Source organism: Marmota marmota, unplaced genomic scaffold, assembly GCF_001458135.2.
Source record: "Marmota marmota marmota unplaced genomic scaffold, marMar, whole genome shotgun sequence".
In the NCBI taxonomy this organism is placed as follows: Eukaryota; Metazoa; Chordata; class Mammalia; order Rodentia; family Sciuridae; genus Marmota; species Marmota marmota.
In genome coordinates this window covers 3,038,157-3,054,902 of record NW_026000240.1, presented here as the reverse complement: position 1 = coordinate 3,054,902, position 16,746 = coordinate 3,038,157, and the positions used below count along the sequence as shown (strand labels likewise).

At 38.0% G+C, this 16,746-nt stretch overlaps 2 protein-coding genes and 2 pseudogenes across 3 annotated transcripts in view; all 4 read right to left on the bottom strand.

Moving 5' to 3' along the window:
* The window catches only part of Snx4 (sorting nexin 4), a 50,494-nt gene extending 42,945 nt beyond the window's left edge, over positions 1-7,549 (bottom strand). The window contains exons 1-3 of one of the 2 annotated variants that reach the window (XM_015486851.2): positions 7,400-7,549; positions 3,008-3,143; positions 2,784-2,933 (exon numbers count right to left, since the gene is read on the bottom strand). In XM_015486851.2, the coding sequence (XP_015342337.1) occupies positions 2,784-2,933; positions 3,008-3,143; positions 7,400-7,521 (408 nt within the window). In that variant the 5' untranslated portion in view covers positions 7,522-7,549. The remainder of the gene's footprint in view (positions 1-2,783; positions 2,934-3,007; positions 3,144-7,399) is intronic. The other variant, XM_015486852.2, reaches the window with a different exon arrangement.
* On the bottom strand, positions 3,150-6,517 carry LOC107143228 (annotated as a pseudogene).
* A 5,053-nt stretch (positions 7,550-12,602) lies between the features above and the next one.
* On the bottom strand, positions 12,603-14,461 carry LOC107143101 (annotated as a pseudogene).
* A 430-nt stretch (positions 14,462-14,891) lies between these two features.
* The window catches only part of LOC125613612 (sorting nexin-4-like), a gene marked incomplete at its 5' end in the record, with an annotated part of 13,354 nt that continues 11,499 nt past the window's right edge, over positions 14,892-16,746 (bottom strand). Inside the window, one exon of the mRNA XM_048794480.1 lies at positions 14,892-15,458. Coding sequence (XP_048650437.1) covers positions 15,303-15,458 — 156 coding nt within the window. The remainder of the gene's footprint in view (positions 15,459-16,746) is intronic.

Below are 16,746 nucleotides of genomic sequence, written 5' to 3'. Positions count from 1 at the left end.
AAAAAAAAAAAAAAACAAAGAAGAAGCAGAGATGGGGTGGGGGAAATCCTTGAAATGAAGGAAACAATAGATCAAATTAAAAATTCAATAGAAAGCATTATAAACAGACTAGACCACTTGGAAGACAGAACCTCAGGCAATGAAGACAAAACATAAAATCTTGAAAACAGAGTTGACCATGGAGAGATAGATGTTAAGAAATCATGAATAGAACTTTCAAGAACTATAGGATAACATCAAAAGACCAAATTTGAGATTTATTGAGATAGATGAAGATGTGGAGATATAAACCAAAGGAATGCACAAATCTTTTCAATGAAAAAATATCAGAAAAATTTCCCAAACCTAAAGAATGAATAGAAAATCAAATACAAGAGGCTTACAGGACCCAAACCAAGCCATGTTATAATAAAAATGCCTAGCATACAGAATAAGGATAGAATTTTAAAGGCTACAAGAGAAAAATATCAGAATACATATAGGGGGAAACCAATTCAGATCTCAGCTGATTTCACAACCCAGACCCTCAAAGCTATGAGGTCCTTAGTATAACATATGCCAAGCTCTGAAAGAAAATGAATGCCAACCAAGAATCCTATATCCAGCAAAATTAAGCTTCAGATTTGAAGATGAAATAAAAATCTTCTATGATAAACTAAAGAATTTGCAACAGAAAGCCTACACTACAGAATATTTTCAACAAAATATTCCATGAAGATGAAATGAAAAAAAAAAAGTGAAACTGGCAAAGTGAGGAGCTACACTAAAGGAATAGTTAATCAAAGGAGAAACTAATTCAAATTAAAAACTAGTAATGAACCCAAATGACCAGGAATATAAATCATATCTCAATAATAACCTTGAACATTAATGGCCTAAAGTCATCAATCAAAAGAAACAGACTGGCAGACTGGATTAAAAAACAAGACCTAACAACATGCTATCTCCAAAAGACTCATCTCATAGGCAAACACATCCACAGACCAAAGGTGAAAGGATGGGGAAAAACATATCACTCACATGGATCATGTAAATCAGCAGGGATTTCTATCCTCAAATCAGATAAAGTAGACTTCAAGCCAAAGTTAATCAGAAGGGACAAAGAAGGCCATTTCATGCTGCGTGAGGGAATTATAGATCAATAATACATAACAACCATACATATTTATGCCCCAAACAATAGAGCATCTACATACATCAAACCCTTCTCAATTTCAAGAATCAAACAGACCACAGCACAATAATACTGGGTAACTTTAGCATGCCTCTATCACCACTGGATAGATCCTGCAATAACTACATAAAGCTATAGAAGTAAAAAATACATTGACCCAGCAGCTCAGGAAGCTAAGACAGGAGGATCAAGAGTTCAAAGTTAGACTTAACAACAGCAAGGCGCTAAGCAACTCAGTGAGACCCTGTCTCTAAATAAAATACAAAATGGGGCTGGGGATGTGGCTCAGTGGCCAAGTGTCCCTGAATTCAATCCCTGGTATCAAAACAAACAAACAAACAAACAAACCATTTGATAATTTAGACTTAACAGATATATATAGAATATTTCATCCATTAATGACTGAATACATATTCTTCTCAGTAGCACACAGATCCTTCTCTAATATAGAGCACGTTATGTAAGCTATCACATAAGTTGGCATACAATTGTAATATTACCTTAGTATATTTTCAGTATCTGTAGGGTTATTTTGATAGCTCCCTCTCCATTGATGTTAATTTTTGTGTTCTTGCTTTTTCTTGATTATACTCGTTTATGTTTTATCAACTTTTAGCTGTATTATTTCTTCTCTATTTCATATATTTCTGCTCCTACTCTTATTTTTTCTTTCCTATTACATAATTTGAAAATAATTTGTTATTCTATTCTTTCTAATACAAATACTTTAAGTTATAAATGTTCATCTGAGTACTGTTCCATCCCAGAGATCCTGATATTTTAAGCTTTGATTATCACTTAGTTCAAAGCACTTTTTAATTACTTTTCTTGTGCTTTCTTCCTTGACCTCTGAGATAAGCATGCCATTTAATTTTGAAATAGTTGACATGTGGGGTGAGGTGTATATCTATATATCTTAAGGTTTAATAAATCATTCAAGAAATACAGTTTGCATGATTTCAAATTAAAAACAACTTGTAGAAATGCTTTCTATATTGATTGTACTGGTTGCATACATGTCAAAATTGATCAATTGCATACTTAAAATATGTACATTTTATTGTACTTTAATTTTATCTCAATAAAGCTATAGGGAAAAAAAAGAGAGGCTAAGGAGAATTACAAGTTTGAGGTCAGCCTCAGCACTTAGCAAGACCCTAAGCAACACAGGGAGACCCCGTATCAAAATAAAAAATAAAAAAATAAAAAAAGACCTGAAGGTATAGCTCAGTGGTGAAATGTCCCTGGGTTCAATTTCTGTACCAAAATAAAAGCATTCTACAGTTTAGCTGGCTGAGTTGGTGCATGCCTGTAAGCCCAGCTATTTGGGAGGCTGGGGAAAGATGATCACAAGTTCAAGGCCAGCTCCTGTAATTCATTGAGACTCTGATTCAAAACATGTTTTTATTAAAAAGGTCTGGGGATGAAGCTCATTGATAGTGTTCTCACCTATCATGTGCAAAGCCCTGGGTTCAATCCCTAGAACCACCAAAAAAGAAAAAAGAAATAAACATTCTACATGTTTTAAATAGGTGCATTATAATTTTACATATTAGTGGACTTTGTCATTAAAAAAAAAAAAAGTCAAATGAACATTTTAAAAAGATACCTGTGTTAAAAACAAATAGAAGATTTTGTCTCTACAAAGGATAGGATGTGACGCAACTCTTAAGAGAAAGTTTTCTAAACCAATCCGTCGTCTTTCCACAAAATCCGGATCCATGTTGTCAGCAGAGAGTTTATGCCAAACAAATTCTGCCTAGGTAAATAAAACAATCATTAAGAAGAGTCTCAATGTATAGTACTTTTAACTACTGCCATCTTGCTTCTTACCCGTTTTTCTGGTAGAGGTGGCACAACAATATGTGGATAGTAAACTAAAAGGTAGTTTCTCAACAACTCAAACTCACTATATCTCCTCCACAGTGAGTCTGTTAGGACACTCTGACCATCAGCATGTTCAACTGACCTGAAAGGAATCAAAAAACATTTTTATTACTTTATAAAAATACATACACATAATCAAAACATCCTCTAAAAAGTATACCTCTAAGTACTATTTCCTTCTATTTCCTAACTGCTTTTCAACCAGGCATTGAGGAAAGAACTTTCATGTATTTTTTCACTAATTTATTCAACCTGGTGAAACAGGGATTTACTATCCTCATTCTACAGATGAGGAAGCAGCTGCACATATGTGCCCTGCTTATAATCACAAGGATCTGTGGGTAGAGCACTCAGATCCACCTGATACCAAGCCCTTACTCCTAAGCACTTTGTTTCCTGTTATAGAAAAATGATTTGAACCTAATAATTGTATTAGGAATATTCTGAAAGCCTCAATCTATCTCATAATTGGTTTTACAGTATGATAAAAGTCAGGCTCAGCTAGCTAGTCTATTAAGAAGAAAGTAATTTTAACTTCACTATTGTCCAATGAGATGACAACATTCACAACAAAGACCAAGACCCACAAAACCTCAATTCAGGTTATAAATGAATTAAATGAATCTGAGTATCAAGAGATATGCACAAGAGTAAAATATTAATTAGTTGTGAAAGTGTGCGGAAGAGAAGTTATAAAAATTCATCAATACTCATCTTCAATTATAATTATAAAGAGCTGGCAGAAAATGCCATGTGTCATCTATATACAGTTCAACTTATATTATATTATATTATAGTATATTATATTAAAGTATTTTGACTATTGAAAAGTCTCCCAATGCAAGCACTGTTATAAACCATCAATCTTTTAAACCTTCTTATTTTCTTTTTTTTTTTTAATTTTTTGGAAAAATTCCTATTACAGAACTAAACTGAAATTATTAATAGTTCACTCTTACATTTCCACGACAAACAGAAAAATTCATGAGCCAAAAAAAAGGGGAGAAGCTTATAAAACTAAATATAGATCTCAGCATTAACAGCTGAACAGAAAAAGGAATTAAAAGGCTTTAATTAAAAAATCATGAGTGGAAGATAAAGTGTGTAGAAACTGAAAATTTACAAACTAGTTAAAACCTGGAATCGCTGACTGTTCGGAAACTATGCAGATGGATTATGGGTGTTGGTGAACAGCAGAAAGGGATTATGGATGAATCTGCATTGTTCTAGCTGCTTCCCATGCCACCCGTCTCCGAGGAAAGCCTGACTTTGATTAAATACTGAGCCAGGTTAATGCTGGCAGCAGATCCAGTGACAGTAACCTGCCTATCAGTGGATCCTTCCACTGGGTTCACAATTTTGATCTGTGCCAGACATCTGACGGATCTCATTGATTTTGGTGCCTTGACGCCAGATTATGCAGCCAATCAAGTCGTTTGGAATGGTGAGTTCATGAGAAGTAGTCTGAGCAGATGAATCCAAACCTGCACTGAATCCAGTATTACCATGCGTCATAGGAAAATGAGACTGTTGCATTGCCAACTGGTGCAGCTTGGTCAAACCTGGCTGTGGAATGGCATATTGTCCTTGAATGGTATAGGCCTCTAGAGGTGGTTGAGGAACATGGGCAGGGTGGTGTGAAGAAAGCTCGTACTGTCGCTGCCTGTGCTGTACCTGTCCTGACCTCCTGCAAAGATGACTGGAGAACTTGATGGCTTGGGCAGGTATGGGATGGTCACACCCTTCGGGGTAGGGACTCCAAAATGACCGCACAGATCTGTTTGACACACTCAATGATGGATTGCAGAATGCCAGCAATAGTGATGGCCCACTCAGTTGAATTGGGGAGCATATCCCCTGCCACCTGGATTTGAACCCCTGTACTCTCTCATATTTCCTTAATCTTGCAGCCACCATTACCAATAAGAGAGCCACACTAGCAGGGACCACCAGCCTCAGAATGACCAGGTCTACTGGCAACTGTGCTATTGGTCATAGAGCTGCTAATGTCCTCTTCCAGTTTGTCAATGATCATTGCAAAGGCTTTGAAGATGGCATTAACAGGTCCAGCCAAAGTGATAATTCTCTTGGGGACAATTTCCTTCTAAGAGATTGATGCATGTACCACTCTCCTTGAGCATCTTCTCAACTGATTCTCCTTTCTTTCCGATGATACTGCCAACTTCCTTTCCATGCATAAGTAGGCAAATGGTGAAAGTGACATTTAATCCACTTTCAATAACACCAGTGTCCATGTCGAGCAGTGTTATGGGGAGCTGGACTTCGAGTGGTCAAGTCTTTGGTCACTGGTCTGGGTGAAAGCCAAAAACTGGTGGGCCGGGTGTAGGAGGAAGAGGAGGAAAGAGGAAATGGGGGGGGCAGTGGCAGAGGGCATAGGCTGCAGCTGCTCTGGCTGCTGCTTCTGCTGATCTGGGAAGACCTTCTCATTTTCTAAGTATTTGCTTGACAATAATTTATTTGTCCTCCAAGAAATACACATATGCCACAATGTGCATAAAGACCCAGAGGCTACATCAGTTTCAGAAATAAGTAAAATTTGAAAACATATTTATCTCACTCTATGCTCAGAAAAATAGTTATTAAGTTTTTGGTTTTGTCTTTTTGAGACAGGGTCTTGCTATGTTGCCCAGGAGGACCTCGAATTCCTGGACCCAAAGCAATCTTCCTGCCTCAGCCTCCTGAATAGCTGGGACTACAGGTATGTACCACCACATCTGGCAATAGTTGCTTGCTTTTATTATTTATATATTAAGTTAACCACTAAATCTATTTAATTATGCATTAATAAAAAGGAAACAAAATATGAAATACAAAAGTGTACAAATGGCTTCTGTGGAAAAATATGGAACTATTAAAGCAAAACTCATCTTAAAGAGTTGACCTAAGCATTAGCTATAACAAACAACCATTCCAATCCAGGAAGCCAAGTAGGGTGGCACAGGCCTATAATTCCAGTGAATTTAGGAGATTAAAGCAGAGGGATCACAAGGTCAATGCCAGCCTGAGAAACTTAGTGAGACCTGCCTCAAAACAATTAAAAAAGGCCTGGGATATACAGCTCAGAGGTAGAGTGCTTGCCCAGCTTAAAGAAGGCCACAGGTCATCCCCAGCACACACACACACACAAAAACACATAAGAAACAAACAAAAAAACCCCACAAAACACAAGATAAAACAACAAAAAATTAATACAAACAGATTTCTAACCCTAGCTGAAGAAATATTTGGGTTAATCTCAAGTTTCAAACTAGCTACCAACAAAACCTACATCTTACACTGGGCACAATGGTGCATGTCTGTAATCCCAGGGATTCCGGAAGCTAAGGCAGGAGGACTGCAAGTTCCAGGCCAGTCTCAAAAATATAGTAAGGCCCTAAGCAACTTAGTGAGACCCTGTCTCAAAAATAAAACTAAGCCAGGCACGGGGCACATCTGTAATTCCAGCAGCTTGGGAGGCTGAGACAGAAGGATCACAAGTTTAAAGCCAGCCTCAGCAAAAAGTAGGGCACTAAGCAACCCAGTGAGACCCTGTCTGTAAATAAAATACAAAATCGGGCTGGGGATGTGGCTCAGTGAATGGTCAAGTACCCTCTGAGTTCAATCCCTGGCACCCCCTCCCCCCAAAAAAGCTGGGGATATAACTCAATGGGAAATCATTCCTGGGTTCAATATCTTGCTAATAAATAAAGCCTATAACCAGCACACCTGCAAGGTAGGTAGAAAACCTGCATAACAAAAAAGAAAAAAAAAAGGAGCCAAGTGTGTTGTATGTCTGTGATCCCAGCAACTTGGGAGGATTAGGAGGATTGCAAGTCTAAGACCAGCCTTGGCAACTTAGTGAGACCCTAATAAGAGCTTAGCAAGACCCTGTCTCAAAAAATAAAAATTTTTTAAAAAGGGGTGGGGTTGGGGATATGGCTCAGTTGTTAAGTGCCCCTGGGTTCAATCCCCAGTACCTCCCCCAATAATGGTCATTTAAAGCAGGATCTATTCAGTGCAAAATGCCAAAACATAGGTAGGACTTCAGTGGACCCCCCAAACTACCCCATTTATCCAATCATGGAATGATTATTCAATAATACCTATACTATCTGTACATCTCCTATACCATCAAGGCCTTAGGTTCAATCCTTAGAACCAAAAAAACAAAACAAAACAAAAAAATCTTCCTACAAACAGGAACACACACAAAAACTTCAAAGGGAATTAAAAACCAGTGACTTTATCCTTACTCAATCTTATTCCACCAAACTTTAAACTAAAGCTACCAGAAAAAAAGCTTCCTATCTAAACTTAAGTCTAATTCTCATCACCAACCTTGTTTCAATGAGGTAAGCTGTATATGTTTCTTGCATGTTCATGGCATTTCTTCCAGTTCGCTTTTCAGCCTCTGAAACACTGATTTCTATCTTCTTTAATCCAAAATTATTTTCTGTCATCTGGACAAAATGCAACAACAAAAAAACTTTAAGATGTTATTAAAAAGCCCACAGCTAATTTAATAAAACTCATCATTGGGGGCTGGGGATACAGCTCAGTTGGTCGAGTGCTCGCCTGGCATGTGCAAGGCCCTGGGTTCAATCCCCAGCACCACAAAACAAACAAACAAACAAACAAAAACAAAAAATCATNCAAACAAACAAAAAACAATAAGTTTTGCTGAAGCTGAAAAGTACTCGAACTGACATAAAAATTCCCTAGAGATTCAAACGCAGATTTGAGTGAGTACATAAAGAAATCAGCAACCTGGAAGACAGGAAAATAAAAATTATCAAGTTCAAGGCAAAGAAGGAAGGAAGGAGGGAGGAAAAGAGGGAGAGAGGAAGGGAGGGAAGGAGGGGAGGGAAGGAAGGAAGGAAGGAAGGAAAGAAAGAAGACTGAAGTGAACAGTGTCCAAAGGAATACTGTGGCAAATCCCAGGAGAGACAGGAGAAAGAAAGAGGCATAAAGAATATCAGAAGATGGGCTGGGGTTATGGCTCAGTGGTAGCGCACTTGCCTGGCATGTGTGAGGAACTGGGTTCGATTCTCAGCACCACATAAAAATAAACAAAATAAAGGTCTACCAACAACTAAAAGATATTAAAAAAAAAGAAGAAGAAGAGGGGCTGGGGTTGTGGCTCAGTGGTACAGCACTTGCCTTGCATGTGTGAAGCCTTGGGTTTGAGTCTCAGCACTATATATAAATAAAATAAAGGTCCATTTACAACTAAAATACATATATATTTTAAAAAAGAATATCAGAAGAAATGACTGAAAACTTTACAAATTTGATAAAAGACATAAATATAAACAAGAAGCTCAACAAACTCCAAATAAAATGAGTCCATTGGGGCACATTTTAATCAAACTTTTCCAAGAGAAGACAGATTCCTGAAAGTAACAAGAAACAAACAACTCATTACATACAAGGGATTCTCTATAGGATTACAGCAGGCTTCTCATCAGAAACTCCAAAGGTTTTCTCCACGTGGTCCGTCCACACCATAGTTTAAGTGTTGCCTCATATTGTACATTTTGGGGAAAGCCTTGGGTGTGAATCAATGCAAACGTGGAGTAGATATTTTTCTATCATGTAAGAGTAGGTATTTTTTATGCATTGAAGGTTGATTTAAAGAAGAAGAAGAAAAGAAACTCTGGAAGCTAGCCAGACGTGATGGTACATGCCTGTAATCCCAGCTACTCAGGAGGAAGGCAAGAGGATCACAAGTTCAAGGTCAACCTGGCAGCTTAGCAGTCCATCTCAAATAAAGTGTTAAAAAGGAGATGGGGACGTATTCAGTGGTGGAGTCCTTGCCTAGTCTGTGCAAAGCAATAGGTTTAATAAGCAGTACTCAGAAAGAAAAAAAATTCTGGTTTAAAGGGCAGTGAGTGTTCACAGTGCTAAACAAACCTGTCAAACAATAATCCTATACCTGGCAAAAATATCCAATAAAGATGTAGGAACAAAGACAGTCTCAAACAAAAACTGAGGGAGCCAGGCATGGTGGTGCACACCTCTAACTCCAGCAACTTGGGAAGCTAAGGCGGGAGGAAAGCAAGTTCAAGGTCAACCTTAGCAACTTAGCCAGGCCACAAGCAACTTAGTGAGATCATGTCTCAAAATTAAAAATAAAAAGGTCTAGGGATATAGCTCAGTGGTAAAGCATCCCTGGATTGAATTCCTGGTTTAAACAAAAAACAACAACCTAGGGAGTTTTTAGATTTGCCCCATAAGAAATGCCCAAAGAAGGTCTGGGGTTGTGGCTCAGCGGTAGAGTGCTTGCCTCCCATGTGGGAGAACCTGGGTTCCATCCTCAGCACCACATAAAAATAAATAAGTGAAATAAAAGTATTGTGTCCAACTACAACTAAAAATATTAAAAAAAAAAAAAAGAAAAAGAAATGCCCAAAGAAGATCTGCAAGGTGAAATTGAAAGGCACTTGACAGCAATTCAAAGCTATATGAAGGAAAACAGATCTCAATGAAAAGTAAGTACATAGACAATCACAAAACTAATATTACTGTAAAAGCAGATTATAAACTCCACTTTTTTTGTTGTTTATTTGTTTTCTTCATGATTTATCACTGGTTCCATCCCTAGCCCTTACAATATTTTGAGATAGTAAGTTGCTTAGGGTCTTGCTAAGTGGCTGATGCTGGACATGAATTTGAGATCCCCAGTCCCCCCCCCCCCCCCCCCCGCCAAGTCTCCCAAGTTGCTCAAATTGCAGGCATTCGCCACTATAGCTGGTAAGAATGATTCATGGTAGAATCATTTTGGAAAACAGTGACAGCTTCTTAAAAAATTAAATATAAACTTACACATATGATCAGCAATTACACTCCTACCAATCTACCCAAGAGAAATGAAAACACATATCCACACAAAATTTGTAATGGCTAAAAACTAAAACAATCCCAATGTCCATAAAATGGTGAGTAAACAAAATGTGAAAGATCCAATCAAATATTCTCCAGCAATAAAAAGAAACTACTAATACACTGTACAACATATGAAATTCAAAAACATTATGTGGTCTAAGAAGCCAAACTCAAATGACAACAGATTGAAAAATTCCAATTATATGACTGAGGATGGAAAGTGAGATGATTAAACTCTAAGGGGGAGAGAACTTGTTTGGAAAAATAGAAATGTTCTAAAACTTGTGATGATGGTTTCACAACTCTGTAAACTTACTGAAAAAGACTGAATTATACATTTACAATAAGTGAATTTTATGGGATATAAATTATACCTCAATAAGTGGTTAGAAAACAAAATAAAATCCACTAGCTTATACTGATATAAATACACAAATATAAAGTTTGAGATGGAATGAGATATTTTCATAATTTCAAAGCTTGTCTCCATAAAATTAAACACAAAAGAAAAGAGTATCTTTACAATCAGGAAAACAATAATGTTCAAAGTATTCAAACTAAGTAAACTGAAATCCTGTGCAAAGTAAAAAAAAAAAAAAAAATCTAATTATAACACAGTTATCACTTTAGTGAAAATTTCTGCCAAAGATGCACAACCTGGACCTAATAATGAGGGCAATTCTGCAAAACTGGTCTCTACTCTTCAAAAAGGTCAAGGTCATAAAAGTAAAAACTGAGGAACTCTTCGAGATTGGAGGAGACCAAAGAATTTAGCTACAACTAAATTCAATAAAGACTCTGCACTGAAGCATTTAACCCTGAAGAACATTATTGGTACAACTAGAGACACAAATAGAGTCTGAGGATTAGATAATACTCATTTATCAATGTTTTTTTCCTGATTTTGAAGGTAGTGTTATGGTAAGGTAGGAGAATATCTGTGTCCCTGAAATACATAAGCAGATGAGAACAGGCAACATTCATGTTGGCAACCTGATTTCAAATAGTTCAGCAAAAAAGGTTCTTTGTACTGTACTTACTCATAAATTTGAGATTTTTTTTAAAATTTGAAATGGTTATACATAATATAAATAACTTTGTTAAAGTTATGTATTGGGGAGGAAAAAGGATACATACCTTCCAAATTACTGGTGAAGATAAAACAAAAGAAATTATGGTCTATAAAGGAAAACCCCAAAATAGAAACCAAAGTAAGAAAGTATAAAATATGACAGAACAAAAACAAAATAAAGTCAGTTAGGATTTAAAACATAACCCAAGGCTAGGCACCTGTAATCCCAGCAGTTTAGGAGTTAAGACAGGAGGATCACAAATGCAAAGCCAGCCTCAGCAAAAGCAAGGTGCTAAGCAACTCAGTGAGACCCTGAATCTCTAAATAATATATGAAATAGGGCTGGGATGTGGCTCAGTGGTCGAGTGCCCCTAAGTTCAATCCCCAGTATACACACCCCCCCCCAAAAAAAACACAACCCAAAGCACAAAAATTATAAAGTCACTAGGGTTGTGACTCAATAACAGTGCTTGTCTTGCCAGAATTTGAATACCATCGCTGCTACATATTAGCTGTGTAACTCTGGGCAAATTGTCAAACCTCTCTCTGCCTCAGTTTCCTCATTTGTAAAATGGAAACAACAGTACCTAAAATGAACTGAATGTTATGTCCCTCAAAACTCCTATGCTGAAATCCTAACCCCCAAAATAATGGTATTAGGAAGTAAGGTCTTTGGGATTTTATTATGGCAGTACAAACAAAGACAGTACCTAACTCAACAGTCACTGAGAACATTTAATGAGTCTATGTATGAAAAGAGTTTTGAAAGTTGCCTGGCATGTAGCTCCATATTACCAATTAGTCAATATTTGCTTAAGTTTTTCTTTTTTCTTTCTTTTTTTTTTTGGTACAGGGGCACTTGAACACAGAGCTACATCCCCAATCCTTTTTCCTTCTGAGACAGGTTCTCACTGGGTTACTGAGGGTCTTGCTAAATTGCCAAGGCAGGTCTCAAACTTGCGACCCTCCTGCCACAGCCTCCCAAGGCCCTGGGATTATAGGTATGTGTCATCATACCTGGTAAGTTTAAGTTTTTCTGATAATAAAAATAAATACAAGCTCAATATACAAAACCTGCAAATTGTAGTAAATATTTAAATAAACAGAGCTGGGTATGGTGGCACACATCCATAATCCCAGCTATTTGGAAGGCTGAGCAGATCTCAAGTTTGAGGCCAGCCTGGGCAACTAAACAAGACCCTGTCTCAAATAAAAAATACAAAGGGCTGAAAATGTAGCTCAGTGATAGTTCATCCCTGTGTTTAGTCCCTGGCACCATAAAAAAAAAAAAAGAAAAAGAAAAAAGAAAAAAACCCAAAACAAAACTGAGTCACCTTCAAAAACATCGGAAAATCATCACTGAGCTAGAAAATAACTTTTAAAAAGTTTCTTGAGCTGGGCATGATGGCACCCACCTATAATCCCAGCAGCTTGGGAGGCTGAAGCAGGAGGATCACAAGTTCAAAACCAGCCTCAGCAACTTAGGAAGGTCCTAAGCAACTAAATGAGAGCTTATCTGAAAATGAAAGAAGAAACAGAAAAAAAAAAAAAAAAGAAAGAGAGAGAAANGAATGGTATAGGCCTCTAGAGGTGGTTGAGGAACATGGGCAGGGTGGTGTGAAGAAAGCTCGTACTGTCGCTGCCTGTGCTGTACCTGTCCTGACCTCCTGCAAAGATGACTGGAGAACTTGATGGCTTGGGCAGGTATGGGATGGTCACACCCTTCGGGGTAGGGACTCCAAAATGACCGCACAGATCTGTTTGACACACTCAATGATGGATTGCAGAATGCCAGCAATAGTGATGGCCCACTCAGTTGAATTGGGGAGCATATCCCCTGCCACCTGGATTTGAACCCCTGTACTCTCTCATATTTCCTTAATCTTGCAGCCACCATTACCAATAAGAGAGCCACACTAGCAGGGACCACCAGCCTCAGAATGACCAGGTCTACTGGCAACTGTGCTATTGGTCATAGAGCTGCTAATGTCCTCTTCCAGTTTGTCAATGATCATTGCAAAGGCTTTGAAGATGGCATTAACAGGTCCAGCCAAAGTGATAATTCTCTTGGGGACAATTTCCTTCTAAGAGATTGATGCATGTACCACTCTCCTTGAGCATCTTCTCAACTGATTCTCCTTTCTTTCCGATGATACTGCCAACTTCCTTTCCATGCATAAGTAGGCAAATGGTGAAAGTGACATTTAATCCACTTTCAATAACACCAGTGTCCATGTCGAGCAGTGTTATGGGGAGCTGGACTTCGAGTGGTCAAGTCTTTGGTCACTGGTCTGGGTGAAAGCCAAAAACTGGTGGGCCGGGTGTAGGAGGAAGAGGAGGAAAGAGGAAATGGGGGGGGCAGTGGCAGAGGGCATAGGCTGCAGCTGCTCTGGCTGCTGCTTCTGCTGATCTGGGAAGACCTTCTCATTTTCTAAGTATTTGCTTGACAATAATTTATTTGTCCTCCAAGAAATACACATATGCCACAATGTGCATAAAGACCCAGAGGCTACATCAGTTTCAGAAATAAGTAAAATTTGAAAACATATTTATCTCACTCTATGCTCAGAAAAATAGTTATTAAGTTTTTGGTTTTGTCTTTTTGAGACAGGGTCTTGCTATGTTGCCCAGGAGGACCTCGAATTCCTGGACCCAAAGCAATCTTCCTGCCTCAGCCTCCTGAATAGCTGGGACTACAGGTATGTACCACCACATCTGGCAATAGTTGCTTGCTTTTATTATTTATATATTAAGTTAACCACTAAATCTATTTAATTATGCATTAATAAAAAGGAAACAAAATATGAAATACAAAAGTGTACAAATGGCTTCTGTGGAAAAATATGGAACTATTAAAGCAAAACTCATCTTAAAGAGTTGACCTAAGCATTAGCTATAACAAACAACCATTCCAATCCAGGAAGCCAAGTAGGGTGGCACAGGCCTATAATTCCAGTGAATTTAGGAGATTAAAGCAGAGGGATCACAAGGTCAATGCCAGCCTGAGAAACTTAGTGAGACCTGCCTCAAAACAATTAAAAAAGGCCTGGGATATACAGCTCAGAGGTAGAGTGCTTGCCCAGCTTAAAGAAGGCCACAGGTCATCCCCAGCACACACACACACACAAAAACACATAAGAAACAAACAAAAAAACCCCACAAAACACAAGATAAAACAACAAAAAATTAATACAAACAGATTTCTAACCCTAGCTGAAGAAATATTTGGGTTAATCTCAAGTTTCAAACTAGCTACCAACAAAACCTACATCTTACACTGGGCACAATGGTGCATGTCTGTAATCCCAGGGATTCCGGAAGCTAAGGCAGGAGGACTGCAAGTTCCAGGCCAGTCTCAAAAATATAGTAAGGCCCTAAGCAACTTAGTGAGACCCTGTCTCAAAAATAAAACTAAGCCAGGCACGGGGCACATCTGTAATTCCAGCAGCTTGGGAGGCTGAGACAGAAGGATCACAAGTTTAAAGCCAGCCTCAGCAAAAAGTAGGGCACTAAGCAACCCAGTGAGACCCTGTCTGTAAATAAAATACAAAATCGGGCTGGGGATGTGGCTCAGTGAATGGTCAAGTACCCTCTGAGTTCAATCCCTGGCACCCCCTCCCCCCAAAAAAGCTGGGGATATAACTCAATGGGAAATCATTCCTGGGTTCAATATCTTGCTAATAAATAAAGCCTATAACCAGCACACCTGCAAGGTAGGTAGAAAACCTGCATAACAAAAAAGAAAAAAAAAAGGAGCCAAGTGTGTTGTATGTCTGTGATCCCAGCAACTTGGGAGGATTAGGAGGATTGCAAGTCTAAGACCAGCCTTGGCAACTTAGTGAGACCCTAATAAGAGCTTAGCAAGACCCTGTCTCAAAAAATAAAAATTTTTTAAAAAGGGGTGGGGTTGGGGATATGGCTCAGTTGTTAAGTGCCCCTGGGTTCAATCCCCAGTACCTCCCCCAATAATGGTCATTTAAAGCAGGATCTATTCAGTGCAAAATGCCAAAACATAGGTAGGACTTCAGTGGACCCCCCAAACTACCCCATTTATCCAATCATGGAATGATTATTCAATAATACCTATACTATCTGTACATCTCCTATACCATCAAGGCCTTAGGTTCAATCCTTAGAACCAAAAAAACAAAACAAAACAAAAAAATCTTCCTACAAACAGGAACACACACAAAAACTTCAAAGGGAATTAAAAACCAGTGACTTTATCCTTACTCAATCTTATTCCACCAAACTTTAAACTAAAGCTACCAGAAAAAAAGCTTCCTATCTAAACTTAAGTCTAATTCTCATCACCAACCTTGTTTCAATGAGGTAAGCTGTATATGTTTCTTGCATGTTCATGGCATTTCTTCCAGTTCGCTTTTCAGCCTCTGAAACACTGATTTCTATCTTCTTTAATCCAAAATTATTTTCTGTCATCTGGACAAAATGCAACAACAAAAAAACTTTAAGATGTTATTAAAAAGCCCACAGCTAATTTAATAAAACTCATCATTGGGGGCTGGGGATACAGCTCAGTTGGTCGAGTGCTCGCCTGGCATGTGCAAGGCCCTGGGTTCAATCCCCAGCACCACAAAACAAACAAACAAACAAACAAAAACAAAAAATCATTGGTACATATTTCTAGATAATTTGTTATATTCCTTAAGTTGTTAGGGATTGCTAAATGACAGCATCAAATGACAAGTACTTTTTATCAACATATCATAATACATTAACTTTTTCAGAGGTATCTAAATGGGTACCATACATTTATTAAAATTCAGACATTTCCTTTAAGTGGCCAAAAATAAGTCTATATACAAAAGTATAAGAAAACATCTTAAAGACACATATACAGAAGATTCTAGGAAGATAGTAGAACTGGAAGCACCAGGAATCTATCTTCCCATATAGACAACAAATACACTGGAAGACTGTGATATAAATATTTGGGAACTCTGGAGTCTGAAGAAAGCTTACAACTTCCAGAGGAAGGCTTGGATAACAAAGTATAGTTAATTAAGATCAATTTCAGGTCTGTGCACATTGGTAGTGACCCAATCCACACCCTAGCCCTGTGGAAGACAGCTGTGCAGTGTTACCTAGAGTGGCTTGCATACAGCTTACAGGAATCAAGGTGGGCAAAAACACATCATGTCCTCTACTGTTGGTTGCCTCTTCTAATTAGACAGACACAAAAAAGTGGTGGCCACTGTTATTGAACATTCTCATACTGTTACAAGCCTCCCTCTGGCTTAAGTGACTTTTGTGGGGGACCCTTTATTTCTCCCCTCCATTTTTCTCTCTCTTAAAAGCTAAATATTAAAACACCTGGAAATTCAAAAACAACTGGATATTGTGGAAAATTAGAAAGTGACCACAAATATGCAGGGAAAGGATCAGGCTCTGAAAAAAACCTATCAAGATTTTCAATTTACATATCAGACTGATCTTTGGCACATAGCCTATAAGGAAAAAAAAAACCCTCAAAATAATAACAAGTAACAGCAAACTCTGTGGTAGGAGAATATGACTTCCAGAGATACCACATTTTTAGATTCAAAGGTCCTGTTTTCAACACACAGAAAAAAAAAAAATCACAAGGCATACAAAGAACAGTAAAGTAAAGCAGGGAATGTAGCTCAGTTGTAGAATGTTTGCCTAGGATGCACAAGGCACTGGGTTCAATTCCCAGTACCATCAAAAAAAAAAAAAAAAAAAAAAA